Source organism: Glandiceps talaboti, chromosome 20 (genome assembly GCF_964340395.1).
Source record: "Glandiceps talaboti chromosome 20, keGlaTala1.1, whole genome shotgun sequence".
Lineage (NCBI taxonomy): Eukaryota > Metazoa > Hemichordata > Enteropneusta > Spengelidae > Glandiceps > Glandiceps talaboti.
The window spans coordinates 14,918,941-14,940,912 of record NC_135568.1 but is presented as its reverse complement, the minus strand read 5'-3'; the positions used below and the strand labels follow the sequence as shown (position 1 = coordinate 14,940,912).

Here is a 21,972-nt window from a genome sequence, read left to right as displayed (position 1 = left end):
CATAAGTCATAATATAAACATTACACAACATAATATAGACATAATATAGACATCATTTGGCATAATAAACATGCAACTTAAATGTGTTGCATGATGAGTACATCATATGACTTTATCAAGATTCAACCAATCAGCTTCTATGCATTGTATCCATGAATACTATATTTGAATTACTGCGTTCACAGGCTGTGTGGAAAGAACATTTGCCAGTTTGACCCACCACTCCTGCTACGGAGGCAATCATTCTGCACATGGTAATGAATAGTGTTCCTGTGCTGTGTGTGTGTATACTGGTAACTCATTCAAATATCAATAATAACAATCAAGACCAGAGATATTTATAAATTGCTATTTATTCACAACATAACTAATTTTGATTTTTGCCATATAGTTTAAAAATACATAAATCTGCTAACAAAATGACACAACACATGAAATGAGTGAAAAACAAATCCGTTGAAGTTGTAAAAAATATTTATACAATGAAATTTTGACATAAAAACAAAAGTAGTCTACTTGATCCCTCAAGAGGGCGCTATAACACATAAAACTCTTTAGTTATAGACACTAAAACACATGCACAAAACTAGACTTTCAGAGGTTATTTACTGCATGTTGAAGTGGCAGATATATTGTAAACGAGATTTCAAATATAATACCTCTAATTTGTATACATCAATAAACAAAAGTTTAGGTTATACGTTTATTACAAGTCTGTTTTTCGTGCTTTTGTGTTACTCCACTCTCATATCCATACAGCTTTTCCTAGAACAATGTTATTACAATTTCACAATACTCTGCCTAATAAGTTTGGTCACAGTAATATGGAATAATTACATGTGTCACCACACTACGATTATTCAAATGAGTCATTATGTAAATGAGCACACAAATGTGATGCACACAGGAGTTAAAATTTATGTAAAATGTGATAATTGTCGGTACCAGCAACAGAATTTTACCACCTAGGTTTGTCAAGAAAATAACGACTATTCAGTTTCTCAGTCAATGCATAGACTTACATTCCATGCACTACACATGCATTACTATGGGCATGTGTGAGAACAAATTGATCATCTTGTTCTATTTTGACCTTCTAGCATGAGGTCAAATGCTGTTGCAGGTACCGAGAATTGACATACAAGTTATGACTCATTTATATGTAAATTGAACTAAAAATTGGTATTTTCAAACCAAAATGACTTGACGTCGATAGTATCACAAGCTGAATGAGATGAGAGCTATCGAAGTCACTCATTCAGTGCCATAAACTGACATCATCATCATCATCATCATTCTCACTGGCTGTCCCCAATCACATGATCAAACATGTAATATCTCTACTCTGTGATTGGTCAATGTGGTTTTATAGAAAGTGATAGTAATATTTCAGTTTGTAAAAAGTATACAGGAAGAGAAAGAAGACAAACTTAAAAAGAAACTCAAAGAGTTACAAATGCACAAAATAGCATAAAATATAGATTTCTTTTACAGTACAGTATTATTATAATTGAGATTAAAATGAACACAACATCTGTATTTGAATTCTCCGTTGTACAAAAATAACTTTTTATTTTGTTTTCATAAATAATATAATAGATACATCGTATACATTTTATAAGAAGTTGACACTGATGTTTCCCCTCCTTACCAATGGAAGTAACAGGAATACTAATATCCCTCCCCCCTTCCCAAAGTGGAGGTAATTAGCCTGCTTATGCCCCCCTCTCCCAGGAATGGAGGTATGTGAACCACTGATACCCCTCCCCTTTCCCATAGTGAAAGTTTTTTAATCAATGCCCCTTCCCCTCCAGCAGTGAGAGTATCTAAATCAATGATGCCCCTCCCCCTTCCCACAGTGTAAGTATTGGAATCAATGATACCCCTTTCCAACAATGAAAGTAATAACCCCCTCACAGTGCAAGTTTCTGAATCAATGCCCCTCCCCTCCAACAGTGAGAGTATCTAAATCAATGACACCCTCCCCCTTCCAACAATGAAAGTTAGTATCTGAATCATTGATGCCCCTCCCCTTCCGACAATGAAAGTATCTTCATTACTGATACCCCTCCCCTTTCCACAGTGACAGTTTTTGAATCATTATTGCCCCTCCAATTCCAACAGTGAGAGTATATTCTACCTCAACGATACCTTTCCCATAGTGAAAGTATCTGAATCACAGAGGCCAACTCCCTCCTCACAGTTAAAGTATCGTGATGCCCCTCCCCTTCCCACAGTGAAAATGTCTGACGTACTGAGCTCCCTTCCCCCTCTAAATTACTGGTACCCCTTCCCCTTCCCCTTCCCTAAGTGAAAGTACATATATCTGAATCACTGAGGCCCATCCCCTTCCTAAAGTAGAAATACTGATTTCCCTTTTTGATGGAAATAATTGTAAGAACATATAATTTTGTACAGTATAGGGGGAGGCACACCAGATAGTAGAGTGTCATGTAAATATAATGTCAACAATCTGCAAATACAAAGCTATCACCCCTATGATCAAATAAAATACACCATCAATCCATTACACTGGACTGAACCATTTCAATAGATGGGTATGTATATATATAGTGAGAAGATACCAGCTCTCCTCAAGACTAACTGTAATTTATAGAATTTGTTTTCTAGTACAAAAACACAACAACACAACACAAACAAAGCTATCCACAAAAATATATGCATCCTTGTCGAAATGTTAGAATAGTATTGACTTTTCTTTTTTCTCTTTTCTTTTTTCATTCTCAACAAAGATTTCTTGCACATTGGAATAATTGAACCTGCAAAACTTTTGCACATTTTTGAATCTTTCTGTTTCTCTATTCCCACAAATTCCATAGTGACCCCCTTAATTTTTCCCTTTTTGGCTTGATTCAGAATCCATCAGTTTTCTTGAATATTTTAACAGCAAAATTTTCAAAATCATTAAAGGGGTAATTCAGAAGTCGTGTGGTGAACTTCAATTTAAAGCTGCACTAGCTGCAACTGAAACAAGTTTTGAAACTTTGTTGTTAAATATAATGACTTCATCGTAATATTGTACACCCTCCACAGTATTGAATCAGTTATTGCTGATCAACACATTTGTGTAACAGTACACAAAGTATGGTGTCATATATCCAATCAAATTGATTTTTGGGTCCATACCAAAAATGAGCGCCCTCTATGAATCATGATTACATCTTATTACGATACTACTTATAGATAAAACAGACCCCTGATTACCAACTACAATCAGTAATTATTGGTATTTTAACAAATTTCAGAGATAATATGGTTGGATGTCTCATCGAAAAAATAAAAGCCCAGTCACCGCTAGTGCAGCTTTAAAGGGACCCAGGAAGTATATGGAATTTTCTATTGCTATAAACATGTTATGTTAACATCTTTACCTGCCAAGTACTTGTTACACTGACTCATCCCTTTAACATTGATCAGTATAATACAGGTGTGGACTCAAAATGTTGCGTACTGTGGACGCACCACCAGTTGACGACCTTCTGGAGGGTGCTTTATTGCAGAAACCCTGCCCTAACTCTTTGATGTCTGTTGCTCGTTTGTACAACTTGGCAGCCGTTTCATAGTCTCCTTGTTCGTATCGCAGTACAGCCAGGTTACGTAACGTCTCTGCGACCCTGGCGTGATTTGGACCCAGTGTATCCTCGTAAATCTTTAAAGCTCTTTCGTAGAGTGGCAGTGCGTCAGAGTGCTTGTTCTATGGAGATGAAAAACATGGAAGAATGTAAAAGAAATTCCTACCATGCAATCAACTGTTCTAACAATGTCAGAAGACAATAGGGAACTTGCAATCCAGACTGAGCATGCTCAGATGCAAAGGACTATGGGCTAATCTGTGGTTATCGTAACACCTGATCTGGAGCTATCGATAAAATTAACCTCCCACAATTGTCAGGGTGAATATGAATTGATTATTTGTGGTTACAAAGAATGTAATATTATTGTTTACAATGCTAATTGATTAGTATTTATTATCACATTTCCCATGATGCAACATTCAACATGGTGGGTTTGCAAGTATTGTAATGTTATAGAAGACTTTAACATTATACTGGAAAGTGGTTTTATTCAAGGTAATTTCGCTTGAGTAAAAAATGTATAAACTCAGTGTGTGTCACTTTAACAAGTGCTGTCAAAAGTCTATACAGTAAGACTATACCTGTTCACAATACAATACAGCTAAGTTAACAAGTGCTGTAGCAACGCATGGATGGTCAGTACCAAATGATTTCTCACGTATCTGTACAGCTTGTTTATACAAAGGTTCTGCTTTGTCGTTTTCACCCTAGAATAGAAAACAAAGTCAAAATAATCATACAAGGTAGATATAAGTTTGTGGCGTTCTCTATGTTTGAAAATGTGTAGATTAGAGGAATGTACATATTTTGTTGCATAACAAATAACATCACAAGTAAAATGTTTACGACAGGGTTGGGTTTGGCACTTAAAAGCAAGGCAGGGTTACAGTGCAATCAGGGACACTTTGGTCTTTCACTCGTGGGACACAATGTTTTTTTGCATAAAAATAGGCACATTTCAACTCCAGATCCACACACATAGTTGGATCCATTGCATAGTCACACTGACAAGTGATAAACATTGGTATTCTTTTATATAGTTCAGTTTAAACAGTCTACTGTGGAAATGATTACACAGTGATGTTATGATTTTTATGGCTTCAATTTTTACTTTCCTACTGATTGAAGTTATCTGATTGTGTGTAACAATGGTCATAAGTGAAATGCCCAGCTAACTCTAACTTCCCTGTCGTTATTTACTATGGTAGGTGTAACATTTATACAATCTACTGGCAAACACTGCCTGTTTTAGCTGTATATATATATATATATATTACACACAGTCTATTGGCATACACTGCCTGTTTTAGCTGTATATATATTACATAGTCTACTGGCAAACACTACCTGTTTTAGCTATATATATTACACAGTCTATTGGTAAACACTGCCTATTTTAGCTGTATATACATCACATACAGTCTACTGGCATACACTGCCTGTTTTAGCTGTATATATATTACATCAGGCGAGTGCTTCCTGATTTAGCTACAGCTAAATACTGCTGTATACAATATGGAAAACTGACCTGTTTTTTGTACAACACTGCTAGATGTTTGATAGTAGCTGCAACACTAGGATGATCAGAGTCAAAGACCGTCTGTCTGATTTCTAAGGCTCTCTCATATAAAGGTTCAGCCCTGATGTAATCCTTCCTGTCATTATACAGTGCTGCTAAGTTATTGAGAGACTGAGCCACATCAGCGTGTTCACCTCCTAGAAGGGATTCTCTCATTTCTAACGCTTTCTTAAAGTAGGCTTCGGCTGTCCTGTAAAACCATGCAGTAAACAAATAACACATTCAGTAAAATTAATAATCATACTATTTCACTGCGATACGAATATTGGTGACCAACTATTGAAACCCCACAACAAAACTAAATAATGAAAAAAATAATTTTTTTTTTTTTTTTTTTGTAAATTAACAATATTTCATTGCTGCAATAGGAATATTGGTGGTCAACTAAACTGTAAAACTAAACTAAACGATGTAAACATATAAAATATTGGTAACTTAATACTAATCTATTTCACTGCGATATAAACATTGATGGCTGACTAGTTCCCCCCCCCCCCTTACTCATGGTTATTTGACAAACATAATCAAATTTGACTTATTCTTGGTTATTTGACAGACATATCACATCAAAGTTTGACTTACTCTTGGTTATTTTGTAAATAATAGAGTACACCTAGTTCATTTAATGACTTGGCAACGTCTTCAGAATCTGGACCAGGTACCAATTCCTCTAGTTGTAATGCTCTCCGTTTTAGGGGGTCAATACTCCCTAGCTGAGCTGTATGTGATGCAGGTTGTCTACATTTATGTCTGATGCTGACAGCCCTACGTCTCAAAGCCTCTGCTTGTTGATGTCTGTTAAGAAAACGGTGAACAAAGTTAGAATTTCTTAAATGTTTCTTGTTTGTTTTGAAGATGTATTCTCATGAATGATATCGTGGGTTTTGCGTTCCTGCTTTGTAGGTGTTTCAATTTAATGTGTCAGTCTTTGATTGACTCTGATTTGAGTCTGTAGTGTGTGTGTAATACGAGATTATACAAATTATTTATTTAGTTGTATTATTCATTTAACTTTTTTTAAAGAGGGTAGTCCTTTAAACTGTGAAGCTGCTCTCCAAAAACGAGCCCCTTAACAGAATTGATGAAGCTATTACAAAAAATGTACTTCCCCTCACACACATACAGATACAAAAAACAAATGTACTACTACATACACACAACATGCATACACAGTACAGTCGCACACTACACACAGACACACTGCAGACACAGACACAGACACAGACACAGACACAGACACAGACAAGCACATACTCCCACATATGCATGCACACACACTAACATACATAGATGCTAGCACACAACACATACAACACACACACACACACACACCACACACACACACACACACACACACGCACACACACATGCACATACTTTGACACATGGGCACAGACAGAAGTGCAAGACACAGACAGACAGACAGACAGACACACACACATTCCTTCTCATACTTACTTTTCCTGTTTCTGATATAGTACTGCCAGGGCATCAAGTATCTTAGCAACGTGGTGATGATCTGATCCGTAGGCGTTCTCACTGATTTCTAAGGCTTGTTTATACAGGGCTTCAGCTGTAGCAAACTTATTCCACTGTCCATGTAAACCAGCTAACTGATACAATGCACTGGCTACACATGCATGGTCAGGGTCAAGGGATTCATAGATTTCAAGTGCTTTCTGTAATGGTGTCATGGCCTGATAGAGAAGAAACCAGAGATAATATCTGATTAAAATCTGAGCGTGACAAATATAGTTGTTGGAGTGACAGATGCAGTTTGTTCTGAACACACAATGATTTAATAGTAATTGTTTTAATCTTTAGACTCTAGAGATACTATAATAATCCGAGATTATGGGATTCAAACATTGGGGTATTATAGCGATATACTAGTATACATTTCTAGTGTTTTCTGTAATTGTGTCATGGCCTACAATATTTCAACACAATGGACATGTTCAAATTTGCTTCTGCATAGCAATACACCACAATATTCTAGTTATTGGAAAAACAAAAGATTTTATAGTTTGGCCACTAGGGGTGCTATTGGAAGCAGATTTTTGATTGGAAGTGTGGTAAGTGTTGTTAAGTACACTAACTGTACTTTAAAATCACCCTTTCAAAGTGTTTCATGGGCAAAGCTCAAAAACTCAGCAGATATGTTTTTGTCTTTATTTTTGATGGCAGAATATTCAGGAATTCATAAAATGCTTTTATAAATTATATGCATATTGTTGACGGTTTTGGTTACTGCCATGCAATTTGCATCCATGACAAAAATTTAAACACCAATTTTCCCTAATCTGGGGTACCTTAATCACCTTTGCTGACTTTTTTAAAACTGTCTATGCAAAGTTTGCTACCGAACCAGAAAGACCATAGAGTTTCAATTTGGTCGCACAACATTTTTTAAATCTCACGTTTTGTTACGAATTACACAAACAAAATACCATTCTCGCAAACCAGAGCTGTTATTTCCACTACACTTTGAAATAAAAGGACTGGTACGAACTGGCTCGTTAAGAACAGTACCATAAAACAGTCGTGGTTTGCGACAATGACAAAATACAGGCATGGATTGTCGTAACAAAGGCCCTTGTGTCAGACCTTTAAACTCTATAGTCACTCTGGTTTGGTAGTGTATGTATAAATAAGACATTCATGGCACACATTACAATATTAATAATTATGTATAAAACTAACCTCTTTCAACAGTCCTAAATCTTTGAGGAATTTTCCAAGTAATTCATAAAATTCTGCAATCCTGGGCAGTGTGATGATTCCTCCAATCACTGCAAACAAACAAACAGACAAACAAATAAAACCCAATGAATTCCTTAGCAACAATGTTATACCATTCTATTATGTAGGTAGGCATGTATGTATGTATGTATGTATGTATGTATGTACGTACGTACTTACGTATGTATGTATGTATGTATGTATGTATGTATGTATGTATGTATGTATGTATGTATGTATGTATGTATGTATACTGTATGTATGTATGTATGTATGTATGTATGTATGTATGTATGTATGTATGTATGTATGTATGTATGTATGTATGCATGCATACTGTATGTATGTATGTATGTATGTATGTATGTATGTATGTATGTATGTATGTATGTATGTATGTATGTATGTATGTCTGCTGACTATCTTGACAAAATGCATACTAATTACAAGGACCTCCACTGCAAAATGAATGAAGTTAAAAGTTTCAACCCCTTGACTTCTGTAACATGGGTGATGTAATATCAGGCTTATTCACATACATGTATCATATGCTAAACTTCCATACATTTTGCCCATGAAAATACACCTTTGCAGAGAACACTGTACTGCTACTAATACTAATACAAATACCTCAAGTATGTCATTGTACTGAAAACACTCATAAAAATACCCCAAGTTTGGCAAGTATGCCATGCAGGCACTCTCATGTCACGGGATTCTCTTACAATACAAATTCAATACAAACTTTGACCTACAAACTGGTAGCATGTCAACATATATTATGTACTCACTTTCTTCACATTTCTTGATAGTGTTGAAATAAGCAGCAGCCATACTAGCTTTATCAGTACCGATATGGTGCCAGTACGCTATCAGTTCAGAACAGCGCCCTCTGGCGTAGAGCTTCTTAAAGACACATAGATTACTAATACAATTTTTGAGTTCATCTTTGTCACCTGTTTGCTGTACTAGCCAAGGTAATTCATCAGCTACTCTACATGTAGTCAAACCAGGTCTGCGAGAAAAAAGGTGAAATTTATTTTTTGGGAAGGGAGATTTATGGTGTATACTACATGAAGTGTGCCCTCTAGACATGCCGCAGACACACACAAATTCTAGTGGTGCACCAAAATTTGGTGTTCCCCTATCTTTTACTATGTGGTGACTCACAAGAAATGCCAGTTTTTATCATTTTGACCCAGAACAACCACATTTGGCTGTCACTAGAGGGCGCACTGACTACATGTACACTACTGTCTCTCTACAACTATGGACATACACGCATGCATACAGGAACTGGGATCCACTACCACTCACACAGCAAAAGAACCGACTTTGCAATAGGTATGCACTTGCATTCCAAAAACTTATTATTGCTTTTAGAGGATTAGGGACAGGAATAGGGTTCGACTCCTTAAAATAAACTTGAAAATAAAGTTCTGTCAATACAGTAATGGAGAAAATATTTTGAATATAAATGTAGGTGGTATGTCCCCTAATTAAAATAAGCGGTGACCAACTGACTGACCGACCGACCAACCAACCAACCAATAAATCAATCATTGAATACAGAATCAATTTTAATTTCAAACTGCACATAAAGTCAGTCATTATTCTCGTTTGTTGGTATCTTTCAGATATTTGAACTGTTCATGTAATGAGAAAATTCTGTCGCATCTGTTGTGTTTGCAGTAAGCTTTGTAACTAACTTTGCACAAAAAACTAAAAAGTCTATTCTTAGACTTGTCTACTTACTTGAGTGATGCAGAGAAAAGGTCGATCAACTTCCTCCGAGAAGACAACAGTTCTTTTTCAAAAGCTCCAGAACAATAACTGAGTTGTACAGCCTCTCTAGCCTACAACATCAAAAGATTGAGTACATCATTGATAACATGTTCACCAACATTAAAAGTGATGGCAATTGGATGACAATTGGGTATTTAGTTTGGATTTTGAACTTTTAAAAAAAAATTTACTATGTTAGTCTACTTGAAAAAATAATGTGAAATAACACATACCAAGTCCTTATTTGTAACTCAATAAATTGCAAAAGATGCAAAAAGTTTGTTATCGTACGTACAATAACAAACATTTTACACATTTTTTAAATGTTTTGTCATTTAATGATTTATTAAGTTATAAATAAGGACTTGGCATACGTCATTTCACATCATTTTTTCACGTAGAAATTTTATTATTCTGATAAGTGAAAGTGAATGAAACTCATGTATTGCCAGTGTATATCATTTGATATCTACGTTTCTATTAGTTTACAAGGTGACCTTTCCCTTCAAAGCCAACAAATCAACGACATTGCTATATTTTGAAATGTTCACAATAAGTCATCAACTCATTGCTCTACATGTACTACAACTCCACTCCAAACATGACAGAACCATCAAATGCACGGTAACTCGAAATGAAATCCTGGCAGAATCCAAACTTTTAAACTTCTAAATTTCTCTACGATGCACTTACCTGTTCATGTTGGAATGTCAGCAGTCCAGATCGACAAGCTAATATACCCCTATCTTGTAAACACTCACTGACTGGTGCCCAAAACGACCAGTTTAAACTTGGAACTAATTTCATCAACTCTGCCTCGGATAATCCATTCCTTGCTGCATATATTAACTGCATGACCTGTAAGGACAAATATATATTTTGTAGTTATAACTTAACATAGTTTGGTATCACAGAATTTTTAATACTACAACAAATGTGCCATTGACAGACTGAGACAGCGACAAACTAACACTACTGTTTTAACTGTAATTGGGCTTGAAATTAATGTATTCTTTGGTAGTCCGAGTGGGCTACCAATATCAGAAAGTGGTAGCCCAAGGATGGTGACCAATAGTCCTATATTCCTGAACTGAAAACAGAGTTCCTTTATTGAAAATATGTGTGTTATTAAAATACTTCCATGTCTGTAAATCTTCCATTCTTTAAATCATCGCATTATCAGTGGTAGACTGAGTGAATGAGGCTGAATATATTGCAAGCCTCAACTTGAGGAAAATTTGCTATCAGAAACATTGCCCTACAGTCAGTGTAATTAAATAAATGCCCATTTGATAGTTTATATCAACATTTTGCAATAATATTAGTTTAAACAATAAATTATTATTATTATTATTATTAGTTTGTGTCTGTTAGCTTTAGAGCAGTTGTATCTGTGATGATGTAGTAAGTATGGCCTTCAATTATGCATCTCGAGACCAATGAGTATCCTGGCAAAGCTTACATTACCCACATGCAGTAGATATCTTCAAACTAAGTTAAACTTTACTTACCTTTTTCAACATGCCTCTGTATGCTATATCTTCAAACTCATCTTCCACTGACTCCATGACATGCCTGTAAAGTTCCACAACATCAGGATATCTCAAACAAGAGTCCAGCTTTTCTTTGAGAGACCTTCCTGTGTATGCTGTAGTAATTTCATTGATGAGTACCGACAGATAGAGTGGGTTTCTTGTACTGGGTGTTCGGCAGTGTGCTAGGATCTGCGATTCCTGTTCACTGGTTAATTTAAAGTTGTACTCGCAGCATAGTGCCTGCACAAGTTCTTTCACTTGCTTGGAGGAGAACGGCTCCAGGAGTATGGTTGGCCAAGATCTGTGTGAATATAAATACACCATGGTCCAGTTATGAAAATGACAAAATATTGCAACACTAGTATAATGAACACCATAAATTTCAAAAACAAAATCAGATGCAAATATCCACAGGGGGTGGGGGTAGGGTACATTCCTGGGGGTGGGGGTATTCAAATAGCAAGGACATAATGTATATGTACCATAGTTTGATCCCCTTTATTCGACTCACATAGCATTATGTAGCAGGTTGACGCCCCCTTTGAATGCATGTATGACCTCTGACCCCATATTTTGACAACATACTTTCCATGGTGCCAATTTTTGATATTTCATTTAGGTTTTGACTGCTATCTTCAAGCAGAATGTAGACATTTGACCCTTATAGTTTTTTTTTAGTTTTATAATTGTTGTAGCATTTCTGCTTGCAATTTAAATCCACCTGGGTACATTATTCTGGACTTTCAGTTTAACTCAATCTTGATTACGGGGAAAGGAAATGGGAAAATTATGTAAGGATACATGAAAGTGATTGAACCCAAAATATTTTATCTCATTTAAGGGTGAAATCAATAGTTCAGTGTAGGATACAAATTTAAACAAATTTGGGCCTCAGACTCCCACTCCCTTCTAACTATAAATTGGCCAAAAATGAAACCGTTTCAGACAGCACAATGAATTTCAAATCAGTATTTAGTAGTGAGGAAAAAATAGCTCTTTAAATGACTTTTTTAAATGTATTTTAAATCATGTATTTATTATAATTATTATCGTGAAAATTTTTCCATTTCTTCACTTCACAACATTTAAAAAATATATATTAATTTTGTATTTGTGGGTACAAAACCGGTTCTATTTAAAGTACAATTATTTTGTAGGATGAGAACTAAATTGTTTCAAACCCCGACATGCACCCCAAAACTACAAGAATTATAAGGTTTTTTTTATCGTACATTTAACAATTGATCATGCCTCTCAGCATCCAACTTTTCCTTAAACTTAGTGATTTTACAAGTCTATACGTAAATCTTTCTTGTAAAAACAATGTTAGACAATAAAAAAAAACTGCGAAAAAATGTTATTATTTTCTTTCAGTTTGCAGGTTTTTGGACCTATTTCATTCCACATTTTGTTTTTTATAAACCTAACTTCATGATTTATTTGAAATACTTTGACAAGTGTAACAAGTTGACCTTTGACCTTACCAGTGCAAGTTATATTTTGTCAACAAAATTTGTATAATTTTTGCACCATTTCTGATTTGTTGTCATTTTTAGAATAGTTTGTTGTTTTTATAATCTGATAAAGTAATTCAATCGTTGTTTTCGGTACAAACTACAAAATTCTTTCACTTTTTAGATAACTCAGTCATGTCGTACGTTGTGACTATAAATAATTCTGATGTCAAAATTTTGCTACAATTTGTAAAAACTATCAAATATCTAAGATTCTTTCATCATTTTTTATTCATCATAAACTCAAAATTTTATTTTCATAGCCAATATACACTGGTTTCTTTCACTTTGTTTACATATCCTTAGTCTAAGAATTCAGTCACATGACACTAAACAAAGCCACTTACTCTAGTGATTTTACACAATATGGCCATTCAGGCATACTGCCAGTCAAGCATACCTTGACCTTTAGTCTGTGACGACTGACACATAAAAGGTATGGCTTAAGGGGTTTCTTATAACAGTGTACACTACAGAATTGTTATGCATATAGGTGACCACAATGGCGTCAACTGAGTCTAAGTTTTTGGAGAAAATTGACGAGCACTTTCTCCTATGCAGGATTTGTTCTGGGCGGTACAAGAATGCTAAAATGTTGCCATGTTTGCACAGTTTTTGTGCTGATTGTTTAGAAACACTGTTAAAGAAAACAGGGAAGCTAATATGCCCTCTTTGTAGAAGAACTTATTCTACAGTGGGGGGAGTGGCAGAACTGTCCAACAACCTCTTTGCAAATGAACTGGTCCTGCAGTTCCACCAACAAGACATGGAATCAGCAAAACAGAAGAAATGCCAAGGTTGTCACGAAGGGGAGGTCAAGGTGAGGTGTGTTGACTGTGCTGTCTCCCTTTGTGATGCATGTGCTCGACCACATAAGTTTCTACCAACGACACGTACACATTCTATTCTCGCCATTAAAGAGTATGAGAGTGCAAAGGTTGACAACCCCACCTCAGTTCTATCCCCAATCTACTGTACCAGTCACCCTGACAACCAGGTCAAATTCTACTGTGATTCGTGCGAAAAGGTCATATGTTTAGAGTGCACTGTAGTGGATCACCCAAGACCAGAACACCAGTGTAGTTATTTGAAGGATGCAGCTGCTGGCTTTACTAAAGAACTAGCAGACATTGTTAACAAGATGAGGGAGAATGAAAAACATGTGATCACCTGCAAAACTGCTGTGCAGCAAACAACAGAATCACTGGATAGATGCTACAAAACTGAACAGACCAAGGTAACCAAACATATCCAGAAAACTAAAGATGAGATCATCAAAAGAATAGATGAGAATGGAAGGATGGTGTTGAAAGAGATGACGGATGAATACAAGAGACGTAAAACAAACCTGACAGCACAACTGAAAGGGTTGGATGGTACAGAGAAAGACCTGACTAATGCCATAGTGTATGCTGAACACCTGATGCATTATGGGAATGCAGTACAGATGATGTCAGCAAGGAAAGTTATGGTAGCCCAGACTCAGCAGTTGATGAGAATGAAGACAGAGACAGGACCAGTGGAGGACGACTACATGGAATTCCATGGTAACGATGACTTCTGTCAATCTAAGACACTTGGAATTGTACAACTCATCCCAGATATGTGTCTAAATGATGTTCCAAAGTTGGCAAGAGTTGGTGAAGAGATGCCTGCAACACCGACTGACAAACATGGAAAGGGGAGACAGATGGGGGCAAGACAGCAACATGAAATCAAAGCTGAGATGAAGACACCTAATAGGAAGACACAAGACATGACAGTAACTGACATTAAAGATGGAACCTTCTCATTGAAGAATCAGACACAGGCAGGAGATCATCAAGTGTCAGTGTCAGTTTTTAAGAAACCACTACATGGGTCACCTGTCAATGCCAAGGTCATTCAACAGAAAGGGTTGGTACGTAAATTTGGAGGGAAGGGTTCAATGAATGGGCAACTCTACTGGCCCTGGGGGGTAACCATGACAAAAAATGGAAGTATGATAGTAAGTGAAGAGTCTAACCATAGATTACAATTATTCAGTTTACAAGGGAAGCATCAACGATTCATTCAGTTCCCTGATTTCAGCGGTCGATTCTCACCTAGATATTCTGCTGTATCAGGGGATGGTACTATTTTCACCACAGACACAGGTAATCACCAGATTGTTGTCTGTGACGAGAATGGTAAATTAATCAGATGCTTTGGGAAGTCCGAGTTAAAGGGTCCCTTTGGTATAGCTATTAGTCCATACAATGGTAAAGTGTATGTGGTTGATGTTTCATCATACTGTATACGGATATACAGTCAGAATGGTGTATACATCAAATCATTTGGCAGTAAGGGAAATAAACCTGGTCGGTTTGTTGACCCCTGTTGTATCACGATTGGAAGTAGTCAGGGCAATGTGTATGTGTCAGACAACGAGACTCACGCTATCAAGGTGTACAGTGCTGAGGGTGACTATCTGTATTTCTTTGGCGCCAATGGAAATGGTGACGGTCAGTTACATCACCCAGTAGGCTTAACTACAGACAAACACAATAATGTGTATGTCTGTGATCAATGGAATCACCGACTACTGAAATTTAACTCAATGGGTACATTCCTCAGTGTGGTTGATTGTGGTGCAGATCCACTGAGTCGTCCTGTCGGTGTTTGTATCGCTGATGATGAACCAGCTGGTAAGACAATCATTGTGGAACGAGGCACACACTCCATCAGGATTATTATACAGTAGTAAATGTTACTGTATTACCAGGGAAACAAAAATTGATGTCTACATCAAATCTAGAGTATACAGTGTTACTGTAGTACCAGAGATAGAAGTACTGATGTCTACATCAAAACGCCGGACAACGACAAATTTTTGGATCAGAGACAAGAAAGAATATATTCACCAAACATTGGTAAAATGCCAATGGACTTCAAGTGTCGATTTCATTTATTTATATGTATTAGATAGAGTAACAAGTTGAAATCGTGACTGTGTTGGGCCCCACTGATTTTAGGGTGTGGACCCAAAACTCAACTTGATTTGATTTGATTTATTATACCATACATGTATTATGTGTAAAGCTGCACATTTACTAAGTCTAGTTCCTATACGTACATCATGTTATGATTATTACGTTCATCTCCACCCACATATAGTCAAAGTTACCAAAGAACTTAATCTAGCTAAACCTGTTGTGCCAAAGGTAACTAGTACATGTCAGTAGAAATCGGTCTGACAGGCAGTTGTAATTGGTTACTACCTTCACACAATTGCTAATTGCATTAATATTTACTACAGAATGCTACCTTCAGCCTGAAACTAAATCACGTGGGGACGCGATACAGTCATCTGATTCATATGAATGCTGTAGGAGTGAGTACAGATTACTGTGCTAGAGTAATGACTTTGACTATGCATGAGTGGAGATGATCATAGTAATCTTAGCGTGTAAATATAGGAACTAGACTGCACATTTATAGCTACAGGTTATTCAATACTGTTCATGATGTATACAATAAGAGAAAGTCATCATATCTATCAAAACAGATTGTTTATTTTGTAATAAATTTTAACATAACTGGTCATGTCTTATTTTCCTCTACGAGGAACTCAATTTTGAAATTTTTTTGTTTCCACATAGGGAGAATTTTCACAGTAATCTTTGAGAGATTTTATTGTGACCCCAAGTTGACTGGTTTCAAGTTTTCAATTCTCCATACATGCAGTAGAATTCTACCACCAAATGTGTGTCATAAAAATAAATGTATTTTTGATTTCTTGGTTGACACCATAACTTACACTTTATGTGCTACACATACATTACAATGGCAGTAGAAGCTGTTAACAATACCTGTATGGTGGTATGTAAGGGTACCTAAAACATTAAACTGAGACCAAAAACTGGAGTGGGATTCTCAGTTTGCAAAAAATCACCATCTGAGACCAGTCTCAGTTTGCCAGTCTCAGATGGCAAAAAATCATCATCTGAGACCAGTCTCAGTTTGCCAGTCTCAGATGGCAAAAAATCATCATCTGAGACCAGTCTCAGTTTGCCAGTCTCAGATGGCAAAAAATCACCATCTAAGACCAGTCTCAGTTTGCCAGTCTCAGATGGCAAAAAATCATCATCTGAGACCAGTCTCAGTTTGCCAGTCTCAAATGGCAAAAAATCACCATCTAAGACCAGTCTCAGTTTGCCAGTCTCAGATGGCAAAAAATCACCATCTAAGACCAGTCTCAGTTAGCCAGTCTCAGAAGGCTACAAATTGCCATCTGAGACCAGTCTCAGTTTGCCAGTCTCAGATGGCAAAAAATCACCATCTAAGACCAGTCTCAGTTTGCCAGTCTCAGATGGCAAAAAATCACCATCTAAGACCAGTCTCAGTTTGCCAGTCTCAGAAGGCTACAAATTGCCATCTGAGACCAGTCTCACTTTGCCAGTCTCAGATGGCAAAAAAACATCTACCTGAAAATAGTCACAGTTCGCAAAAAATCGAGATCTGAGACTATATACTATTGAGACCATTGTGAATACTGAAGACTTTACCAAAGATAGTAAATGCAACAAACATTACTAGTAGCATAGATGCATCCCTAATACCCGTATGTTTAAATAAAACTGTAATGGAAGTTGAATCAAGTTGAATTTGTGCCTCATTTGGGGATTTTCACTTTGGGGCCCCATTGTCTCATGGGTATCAGCAGAATATGTAATAGATGAACAATGAATATTCATGATGTCAATATTTATATTTGAACAATGAATATTCATAATGTCATTTCTGCTGACTCTCGAGGCAATGTGGTCAGAGAGATTATATATAATTGGTATATTGTCTCCTTATTGTCCTTGTTCATGGTGTCAAATATCATTGACAGAGAACAGGAAAGGATATCCATTAAAATTAGAGAAAGAAGACGAGGGGGTCTACATGTACACCATGAAAAGAGATGGGGGGAGGGGGGGGGGGGGGGCATATTAATTACATAATTTCTACTATGTTGTTGACCAGTAAAGCCAGCTGGCAAACAGACAGTTTGAGAAAGTCTGTCGACCCCAGCAGACAAACATTACTTGTAAATAAAGAGAACGCTTGGTCAAGTAACAAGACCTATTCATTGTCTCTCATTTTATATTATTTGAACATATCTCACCTCCATGCTGGTGGACATGAGTCCATTTCAACAGACACAACAACCCTGGTATCAACTGGCAGTGGGTCTAATAACCATTTCAGATGAGTCTCTGCATTCTACAAGTAACAAATAAATGATAACATTAGAAGGATAATTGGATAATTTATCAAAAATAAGACTGATGGAACAAGCAAAGGTTTATTCATGTCAGAAATGTGTGTGTGTGTGTGTGTGTGTGTGTGTGTGTGTAGGTGTCTGCATGCATGTGTATGTGTTTGATTGAGTTGATATCAACAACAGAAGCAAAACATAACAGACTTGAACAATTGACAACTTACCCTGAACTGGTCCAGTGCATCAATGACCAACACAACACCACCTTGTAGTTTAGATGATACTCTCTCCAACCATTTAGGAAATTCCTCTACTAGCCTCCCTGGTTCACATGTCAGTGGAGGTGGTGCTGTCACATGCTGCATTAACTGTAACAACAAAAAGGCAAATTCATATCTTACTTCATGCTTGAAAGTGCAAAAAAATGAGAGAGAGAGAGAGAGAGAGAGAGAGAGAGAGAGAGAGAGAGAGAGAGAGAGAGAGAGAGAGAGAGAGAGAGAGAGAGAGAGAGAGAGAGAGAGATAGATAGAGAAGAAAGCAAGTGACAGAGAGAGACAGAGGGAGAGAGACAAGAGACAGACAGAGCGAGCGAGAGGATGACAGAGAGAGACAAAGACTGAGAGAGAGAGAGAGAGAGAGAGAGAGAGAGAAAGAGAGAGAGAGACAGACAGACAGACAGACAGAGACAGAGAGACAGAGAGGGACAGAGACAGAGACAGAGAGAGACAGAGAGAGAGACACAGCAACAGAAAGACAATATCTATACGCAGGGAAAATGTGCAAATGTTGTCTACCATGGTCTACAAAACAACAGACCTTATACTGCTTAAACATTAGCATTGATTTCATTTCACACAACACATCTTTCTTAAAATTCTATTCCAAACCACTGAAAACAAATGCATGACATATGCACAATAACCCTAATCTTGTATTAACACCTTGGATCTGCACTTTTGGGGTTGCTGAATAAAGCTGAAAGGTGACGAGTACCTTTGCCTGGAGTACCTCAGCCTAGGTAGGCTAGTGCCCTCAGCGGCAATCTTTGATGGCTTGCACAGTGAACAGAATAGCCAGAAGGGTCTAGCAGCTAGACTGCATATACAATAATCCCCTGCTTCTCTATTTTTAGATTTAACAGTAAGAACACCGCATTGTCACTTATACACTGTGTTGTACTCACCTGAGCAGTAAACCTTCGTATCATGTGTACTGGATCAGCACTAACAGTGGAGGGACCACCAACAAAGTGATACAACACTAACGTACTGGGGTGTTTCTTGTGAAGTAAACTAATCCATTTAGCCAGAAGTAGTGATTTACCACACCCTGAGTTACCACTCACTAATAATGGAGGTAGTGGTCCTGCTGCCGAGACATGGTCATTCAGACGTCCATAATTCTGTATGAACACAAAAGAAAAAAAGTCAATGCGAGTTTTTCTTCTGGGGTTGTTTCCTTGATGTATGCACACACACTTGTCATGCACACACACTAAAACATGCACACACACGCATGCACGCATGCTTTCACGCACGTACGCACACACGTACGCATGCACACACACACATCCTAGATTGCAAGGATGGTGGCCAATTTGCATATAAATTTACATATAAATAACATGGCAATTTGCATATTGGTTTATATTATGCATGACTTCAACACTGGAACAAACTCTGACATGTTTATATTTAACACATACACAGATGTACATTGAGGATCAGCCATTTCTAGTCATGTGAAAATATTATTATAATGATGTCATTCAAAGATTACTAAAGCTTAAGGATGGTAGAACACTATTGATGCATGGTAGAAACCTGCCAAGCATGGTGGCCTAGATGGCAAGGACAGTGTTTGCACTGTGCTTTCTGTATAGTGGGGAGAACACTGCGCACACACACACACACACACACACACACACACACACACACACACACACACACACACACACACACACACACACACACACACACACACACACACACACAATATGATGTGTGAAAAGTTATTTAATGGTCAAAATAAGTCAACACACACATATGTGCACACATGCATGCACGCAAACATGCACACATGCACACACACACACAATGGGTGAAAAGTTATTTATTAGTCAAAATAATTCATCAATGCATTCCTTACCTTCTCAAATGCTAACTCACACGTTGACACAGAAGCATGACTAAAAGCTTCAAGATGTTCATAGTCGTTATGTAAATCCCAGATACATCCTGTACACAAATCTTCACTATCATCATCACCAAAACCTGAATCATCTTCCTTTGTCTTTCTGTTCTCTAAACCAAGCTCCTATAAAAACAATATCAGGTATATGAGTTTAACAATGTACTACTGAGCCAGAGAGACTATAGAGTTTGAATGTACTACTGAACCAGAGAGACTATAGAGTTTGAATGTACTATTGAACCAGAGACTATAGAGTTTGAATGTACTACTGGACCAGAGAGACTATATACTTTGAATATACTACTGAACCAGAGACTGTAGAGTTGGAATGTACTACTGAACCAGAGAGACTATAGAGTTTGAATGTACTACTGAACCAGAGAGACTATAGAGTTTGACTGTACTACTGATCCAGAGAGACTATAGAGTTTGAATGTACTACTGAACGAGAGAGACTATAGAGTTTGAATATACTACACTTGTTTTTACGACCTTACTATTACTACTACTACATGTACTACTAGGTGGCTGCCAGAATTTTAGACAGTTTTGCTCATTATATTCTGTTCTCCATCATGTGTGGCAAGTCTTCTCGCAGCACCCCAATATCCCTCGCAACATTGTCAGGGAAAGTGTATTTCTGTCAAAGGACAAGTACGATGTACATGTATGGCGAGTGGGTCCTCTCACAAAGTTGTTAGTTACGAATTACATAAAACACAGACATTGACTTACCAATCTCACTATCTTTTCCAACTCCCTGTAGGCGACCTCTGACCCTGCTACAGGGTTATCATAGGGGTCAATGACCTTGGCTTTACCACTGTCTCTCACTAGTCTTTTCAACTGTTTGGCTTCACCTTGACTGGACTTGCATCTGAAGTATAATCATACAAATTTGATTTCCAGGGGGAAAGAAGGCATCTTGCAGACTAATTTTAAATATTACAAGTCTGATAGCTTATGTATACTGCACTTTAATGTAGTGTTGGCTAGAAAACAGGTACAAATTTCACTGGGTTTTAAATACTTTACACCCACCATGTCATGACATCATCACATGATCTGAATATTAATGAACTACTGTGTTAGTCTAGAGGATCAGTAAATCACAGATTTCATGATGGATTTGGATATGCATTTGAACCACAGATGTATAAAGCTGGGACTATTACCCTGGTAGTTGAGCTTTCGGTTTTGTAAGATTGACACAAACTAAAACTATTGTCGCAACATTTGATACAACAGTGATAAGCTATTGAATGGGTGTTGGTTTAAATATAGTCTCAGTAGGGTGGCATCTCTGAAAACTAGTTTATTTAGAGTTGCATGAACTTGCAGTGCTGTTTTGGCACTTCCACTGTTTACACTATGTTGATCACAGGGTGATTAGAGTTGCACAACAGATGAACCAATATCACCCATTTGTGTAATTAACCACTTGGCACAACAATAGCGTTAGTCTGAATCTATCTTAGTAAACTGAAGGCTGGATTACCATTGTCGTAATCAATAGGTTTGAACACAAACCGTAAGTAGAAATAGAGGAGTCAGTGAAGGGATACGAGTCAAAATCTGCTAATATGAAGGATCAAGACTACTTTCTATCATACTCACCCTCTGTATGCTGGGTTCCTAAAACAGAAGATGGCTGGCTTGGATCCAGGACTTTTCAGATAACCAAAATCATATTCCTCACTTGTAAATCTATAAAAGAAAAAGACAAAAGATTTAGTGTTCAATGTCATAGAGGGCGCTCATCATAATCTAAGATGAATATCAAACTTGATAAGCGTTA

General features: G+C 37.1%; 1 protein-coding gene across 1 annotated transcript in view; it reads right to left on the bottom strand.

Moving 5' to 3' along the window:
• Positions 1-387: 387 nt before the first annotated feature.
• Positions 388-21,972, bottom strand: part of LOC144450447 (nephrocystin-3-like) — a 30,578-nt gene continuing 8,993 nt past the window's right edge. The window contains exons 7-22 of the mRNA XM_078141048.1: positions 21,792-21,881; positions 20,910-21,051; positions 20,130-20,297; positions 19,165-19,383; positions 18,206-18,349; positions 17,886-17,983; positions 11,214-11,538; positions 10,396-10,560; positions 9,673-9,773; positions 8,709-8,932; positions 7,879-7,967; positions 6,634-6,872; positions 5,758-5,970; positions 5,125-5,365; positions 4,178-4,303; positions 388-3,715 (exon numbers count right to left, since the gene is read on the bottom strand). Coding sequence (XP_077997174.1) covers positions 3,425-3,715; positions 4,178-4,303; positions 5,125-5,365; positions 5,758-5,970; positions 6,634-6,872; positions 7,879-7,967; positions 8,709-8,932; positions 9,673-9,773; positions 10,396-10,560; positions 11,214-11,538; positions 17,886-17,983; positions 18,206-18,349; positions 19,165-19,383; positions 20,130-20,297; positions 20,910-21,051; positions 21,792-21,881 — 2,875 coding nt within the window. The 3' untranslated portion in view covers positions 388-3,424. The remainder of the gene's footprint in view (positions 3,716-4,177; positions 4,304-5,124; positions 5,366-5,757; positions 5,971-6,633; positions 6,873-7,878; positions 7,968-8,708; positions 8,933-9,672; positions 9,774-10,395; positions 10,561-11,213; positions 11,539-17,885; positions 17,984-18,205; positions 18,350-19,164; positions 19,384-20,129; positions 20,298-20,909; positions 21,052-21,791; positions 21,882-21,972) is intronic.